Source organism: Herpailurus yagouaroundi, unplaced genomic scaffold, assembly GCF_014898765.1.
Source record: "Herpailurus yagouaroundi ecotype Mexico unplaced genomic scaffold, PumYag 139, whole genome shotgun sequence".
Classification (NCBI taxonomy): domain Eukaryota; kingdom Metazoa; phylum Chordata; class Mammalia; order Carnivora; family Felidae; genus Herpailurus; species Herpailurus yagouaroundi.
In genome coordinates this window covers 79250074-79256630 of record NW_024412394.1, presented here as the reverse complement: position 1 = coordinate 79256630, position 6557 = coordinate 79250074, and the positions used below count along the sequence as shown (strand labels likewise).

Below are 6557 nucleotides of genomic sequence, written 5' to 3'. Positions count from 1 at the left end.
TTACCTGACCTTCACACATCTAATTTTTGTAAATTTTTTAAGAGTCTTATTATTAATGACAATGCCTATTTCTATTTTAGGTTATTTCTGTGGCCAAACTGTTCTCCCAGAATATCTTCAGGGACCAATCACTATAAAAAGAACTAGAACTTTTTGTACATTCACTGGAGTTGGCCATCATCACTTAATTATCAAGCGCTCCAAATGTCTCCTGAACAGCTCGTAACATTGAACAAAATCAATGCTACCTTTAAGTTTTTATAACCAGTATGTCTTCTTATGCAATTAAAATTTTTGAATGTGAACGCTTCCTGTAACATCTTAATTGGACAAGAAATTAAAATGCGTGTCAACAGCAAAAAAGTGATACGACACTTATCGTGTTCACGTTATTACAGTGAACTGTTAAGTACCCAAAAGAATAGAAATATCCCAATAAAATTTGTCCCAGGCAGTGGTCTGCAGTAATGCCTGAGAAAGTAAGTGGGGAGGAAAAGATGCAGAAGTGTTAAATACTAGAAATAAGTGGATGAACGGATGAGCATCGAGAAAGAGAAAGCAATCCTCCAGAAGTGAGAAATTCCTCTAATGGACGAGGGCAAAATCATTAACGACCACTTCAGCCTCTACTTAACTCAAATTCAAATAAATATTAAGTAAAGGTGAGATTTTCTCACAACGTTTTCTTAATGTGGTAAATAAACTACAGTCCGGCTGCATCAGCCAGCCACTTTATGCCCGCAGTGTTAAAAGATTCCGCTCTGCAGAAAACGCCTCAGGTTCCAAGCATGCGCACGCGCACGCGCAATCTTAACACGACACCCTCCCCCACCCCAATACAGGCCTCAAAGGAAGTGACGCAAAGCTAAGGGGCGGGGTGGGCTATGCGCCGGAAGTGGCTCGCTGATAGTAAATAAGGCCTGAGAGGGTGGAGAGATACTGTCTCCATTTTGTCGCCCTCCTCTGCTCCTGCGACGTTGCGGAGATGGGGAACGTCTTGGGACTGTGCTCCATGGCGAGCTGGGTAAGGAGGTTTTTAGTGGCCTAAGGGGTGCTAAGCGTACGATGCGGAAGAGAAGGGAACCCGAGCTGGGCTGGATGCGGCCCGTCGGTAACGTGGTACCCCACCCAACAAACAGGGAGTGCCTTCCGTCCCCATTCTCTCCCTATCTCCCGCGGTCATCCAACTCAGCTTTAGGGCCCTGAGTCTTGCAAAGAGCTGAGCCGGGTGGCCGAGAAGAGGAGATGGGAAGATAACCCCGATGGGAGAAGCGAAGAGAGCTGGTAGTCTTCCCCCAACACCCCGTCTTTCATGAAAGCTGCTCCCCATTCTCCCAGGCGCTTTTTTGTTTTTGTGTTTGTGTGTCTGCGTAGGCCATCTCAACAAAGGTCTTAGGCCTGTTCCGTGGAGTTCACCGTCTCTTTTCGTCACATTCCCAGCGACCTCAGACTGCAGCACTGTCATCCCTGGAGGCATGTTGGCCTCTTTGTTCTGTGGGGCCGACTACAATTAAGTGCCGGCTATTTGGGACAGCCTGGCGGTAGTATTGACACGCTAATACTATTTAGTTCTAGCTCTGTGGTTGGATCTTCAACCTTAATGGTAGGAGGAAATTTCTCAAGTAATAACATGTATCTCTAAAAGCTGGTCAGTTCAGTGCTGAAAATCCTGTGTCTTTTGACATAAACCATGCTTGGGTAATCTGGAATTTCATGTTTAATTAGGTGTGGGTTCCATTTTAAATAGATAGCATTGTTAGAATGAATCCATTTTTCATTATAGTGGCACAATTTCTTGTTTTGGGTGGTGCAAATAAACTTCAGTTTAAGATAATCATTCCACTACCACCCCCAAATGTAAACAGCATATTAATATTATAGTTAATAAATTATTTATGAATTGGGGCGAGATATTTGCGTTCAAATCATAGTTCTTTAATCTCTGATTTCTAAATTCCACTTCTAACGCTTGTCTGACTTCCCAAATGACTCCCATTATATACATCAGTCAGAATTTTTATTCTTTTACATACCTCGCTTTTTTTCAGAAATCAATGTACTGCTTGAACTGTAAAAGTTAAATTTTAATAAAATAATACATGGAGATTGTTATTTCAACTCAGGCCATTCTCTTGATTATGTCCTACGTATTTCTTCTCATAGTTTGGTATGGAAACCAGGTATTTTTTATTTCAATAAGAAACTCAGAATCCACTTGAGTCTTTTGTCTAATACAGAAAAGGTATAATGTAATAAATGTTTTACAAAATAATAAATGTTAAAACATTGCTTTCATGGTGGGGGAGGGGGATGTGTGATTTGTAAAGTCAGATTTATCCATTTATCAAGTTGGCATATTCTTTGTATATAGTAAAGACTTAAAGGGAGGGATTCATACTTCCCATTTTGTTCTCATCTCCAGAACCTTGAACAACCTTTTTTGCCTCAAGGACACTTACGGTTACAGAAGGAAAAAAAAAATGTTTTAAGGTTTTTTTTAAGGTTTTTTTTAATATTTATGTGTTCTAAATCAGAAAATAACTTTAGTGAGCAATATGGAAATACTATATTCCTATTAATGTTTTTACAACTTAATTGTTCACCTTTATTGACTAGAAAACTGATAAAATTAACACTGCATTGTAGTCACTGTTAATAACAAGGTATATTGAAAAGGTGGTAACAAAGAGGCAATTTTCTTACCTTCCAGTAATTAGATCTGTGGCAGATATGCCAGATGGCCAAGGTTGATCTTTAGTGTTCTAGATTATTGTGGCCAGTCTGGGAATTGATTTTGTAGTCTGCAATTCTGGTCATATTTTCCCCTTTCCTTCCTGGTGCTTCTGTCTCTATTCCTGAATTGTTCAATTTTAGAGTAATTTGATAGCAATTGAAGGGGACTTTGCCTTGTAATATACAAATGTGTTTTTTTTCCCACGGTCTTAACAGTCGATATGCTTATTTACTTAGAGGTTTTGACAAATTTAAAATTTGTTCAAATTTTCAAAACTATTCAAGTCATTAAATTGGAAGTTAAACCACAATTAAATCTTAATGAGTCCTTCAGGCTTAATCAATTTTTGTGAAGTTTTTTTCTGATTTATAAAAGCGCTGTAGAAAATTTCTGAACTATGAAAAAAGCACAAAAAAAATACATGTAATACTGTTGTGTAGAGATTGGAGCATTAATTTTTTTTATTTTATTTTGAGGTGGGTTTGTTTGTTTGTTTGTTTCTTTTTGCCAAGTGGCCTAGAATTAGATTGATCATAATCCTTGGTTCATGTATGCCTGGTCTTTGATTAGTGACTGTTACGCACTCAGATATCTGAATCTCCCACCTAATCCTGTAACTACATTACCAGCAAAATTTATGCCTACTTCAGTGCTTTTCTCCACCCCAATCTCAACAATGGTGTTAATGACTAGAATTGATTTTTTTGAATTACTGGACCTTATATACAATAGCTATCATTTTTTTTGCCCAAGATAATTTAATGTAGTTAAGAAGAAAGAGCCAGTGATTACTGCCTGCCTATTTGTGAGCCTCAGCTAGATTTTTATTTTTTAGTACAATGACTTGTTTTTGCAGAAATGATTCATAGTCACTGTGAATAGTCAAGCATAGCAGAGTACAAAGTTAAAATGTCACACACAAAAAAATGCCACCACCAATAACATTCCTTTTCTCTCAATGCATATATACACATGGATGAATGGACAAAAATATTTTTTTTTAGGAATGGTAGCATGCTAAGTTAAAGCATTAAATTGAATTTTTCCTGAATTTAACAAAAGAAAAAATAAAAGTAAAGGAGTTGCTGAATGTTAAATAAACATTTCTTCATCAGGAGAATTTCCTAAAAAGATTCCTCTGAGATGTTTCTATAGCAGTGGTTTTCAACTGGGCATAGTTTTGACCCCAAGATGCATTTGGCAATGTCTGTAGACATTTTTTTTGTGTGTCCAATTTTGGGGTAAGAGGTGCATCTAGTGAGTAAAGGCCAGAGAAACTGCTAAATATTTTACACTACACAGGACCCCCCTCCCCACCCCCACAGAGAATTTTTTTGGCCCAAAGTGTCAATAGTGCCAGGCTTGAGAAATTCTACTTTATCCTCTTTGGCTGGCCAGAGTAAAAAATGGAATGAAACCTGAGAGTTTTAACTGCTCTTTAAAAAAGCATGTAATGAATTCTATTTTTACCTCTACCTTCTGCCTCACTTATGGAGGCTACCTGATGTCACCATTTCCTGATCTATTTGAGAATTCTGCTCTACAAATTTTACTGCTTAACATTTTCCTTTGATGGCTTATAATTGGGTGCCTGATTTCAGCTCAGGTCATGATCACGGCTTGTGAGTTCAAGCTCTTCATCGGGCTCTGTGCTGACAGCTCAGAGCTTGGAGCCTGTTTTGGATTCTCTGTCCCTCTCTTGTTCTGCCCCTCCTTCGCTCATGCTCTCTCTCAAAAATAAATAAAACATTAAAAACAAAATTTTTAAAAGCCCTTTATTTTTTGAATTGTATTGTTATTTCTAAAGGGAGCATGGGTAAATTCACCTTTAATCTGCCATCTTTAACCAGAATCTTTTTGTATTATATTTTATGTATGACCATTATATATTATAACCATAGTTCTCCTAGTTATTTAGTCTTAGAACTAAACAAGTCATTCTTTTTTTTTTTTAACATTTATTTTTATTTTTGGGACAGAGAGAGACAGAGCATGAACGGGGGAGGGGCAGAGAGAGAGGGAGACACAGAATCGGAAACAGGCTCCAGGCTCGGAGCCATCAGCCCAGAGCCTGACGCGGGGCTCGAACTCACGGACCGCGAGATCGTGACCTGGCTGAAGTCGGACGCTTAACCGACTGCGCCACCCAGGCGCCCCTAAACAAGTCATTCTTAAAGTGTATTCCCTGGACCCTGTAGCATCAGCACACCTGGGAATTTATTGGAAACACTGACTGGGGCCCAGCATTCTATGTTAATAAGCCGTCCAGGTGATTCTGATGTCTGCTACCTTTTGAGAACCACTGCTCTACACTTAAGTGATTTCAAAGCTCAAATATTTCTTTTTAACCATGGCTTTTCCCAAAATTTTTTTTAATGATATGTCATCTAATTGACTAAATTTTATCATTTGCTAGAGTTTGGAAGAATTCATGGATGATGAAATCCCTGAATTCTTTCATATGCAAAAATATCCTATTTGAGAGGCATTGTTTACTAGTATAATAGTATACCCATTACACCCATTTCCTTCTGAACTTAATAGTGTTTTTTGTGAATTCTGTTTTATCTTACAACCTCCTGGTATCCACTGCCTCCCGATACATCTCACATGTTCTATTGACTTTTTTCCTTTGCATGGATATTTCAACAGTTTTAACGTGTCTTTGAAATTGGTCAAGTATGTCTGACTTTAAATCTTTTGTCACTTTTTTTTCTTCTGGTAAATATGTTCTTTTTTATTATTTATTTTTTAATTTACATCCAAGTTAGTTAGTATATAGTGCAACAAACTTAATGCCCCTTACCCATTTAGCCCATCCCCTTCCCACAACCCTTCCAGCAACCCTCTGTTTGTTCTCTATATTTAAGAGTCTCTTATGTTTTGTCCCCCTCCCTGTGTTTATATTATTTTTGCTTCCCTTCCCTTGTATTCATCTGTTTTGTATTTTAAAGTCCTCATAGGAGTGAAGTCATATTATTTTTGTCTTTCTCTGACTAATTTCGCTTAGCATAATACCCTCCAGTTCCATCCACGTAGTTGCAAATGCAAGATTTCTTTTTGATTGCCAAGTAATACTCCATTTTGGGTGTGTATGTGTGGGTGTGTATGTATGTATGTGTATATAGACACATGTGTATACACATACATACATACATACATACACACATCTTTATCCATTCATCTGTCAATGGACATTTGGTCTCTTTCCATACTTTGGCTATTGTTGATAGTGCTGCTATAAATATTGGCGTGCATGAGCCCCTTCGAAACAGCTCTCCTGTATCCTTTGGATGAATACCTAGTAGTGCAATTTTGGGGTCATAGGGTAGTTCTATTTTTAATTTTTTGAGGAATCTCCATACTGTTTTCTAGAGTGGCTGCACCAGTTTGCATTCCCACCAGCAGTGCAAAAGAGGTCCTCTTCGCAGTGTCACCAATATCTGTTGTTGCCTGAGTTGTTAATGTTAACCATTGTGACAGGTGTGAAAATACCTACTCATTTCTTTTGGGGAAGTTTTTCTCATATTCTATCCTTGAATGTCTTATTTAGAGGATTCTGTATTTTAAGGACACTAGTTACCTTCATGTTATATTGGTTTTGTTTTCCTTCTACGTTATTTTTTTTCTGTCATTTTTTTAGTTGATACAATTTACATGAAATTCACACTTTGTAATATACAGGTCTGTGATTTTTGAGAAGTCCTATACTTATGTAACAACTACAGAACAGTTACTAAATTAAAAAATTCTGTCATCCCCATTCTTGGAAACCCGTTTTGTTTTGTTTTGTTTTGTTTTGTTTTGTTTTGTTTTGTTTTGT

General features: G+C 37.6%; 1 protein-coding gene across 1 annotated transcript in view; it reads left to right on the top strand.

Moving 5' to 3' along the window:
* Positions 1-894: 894 nt before the first annotated feature.
* The window catches only part of SERINC1 (serine incorporator 1), a 37233-nt gene continuing 31570 nt past the window's right edge, over positions 895-6557 (top strand). Inside the window, exon 1 of the mRNA XM_040474524.1 lies at positions 895-1024. Coding sequence (XP_040330458.1) covers positions 986-1024 — 39 coding nt within the window. The 5' untranslated portion in view covers positions 895-985. The remainder of the gene's footprint in view (positions 1025-6557) is intronic.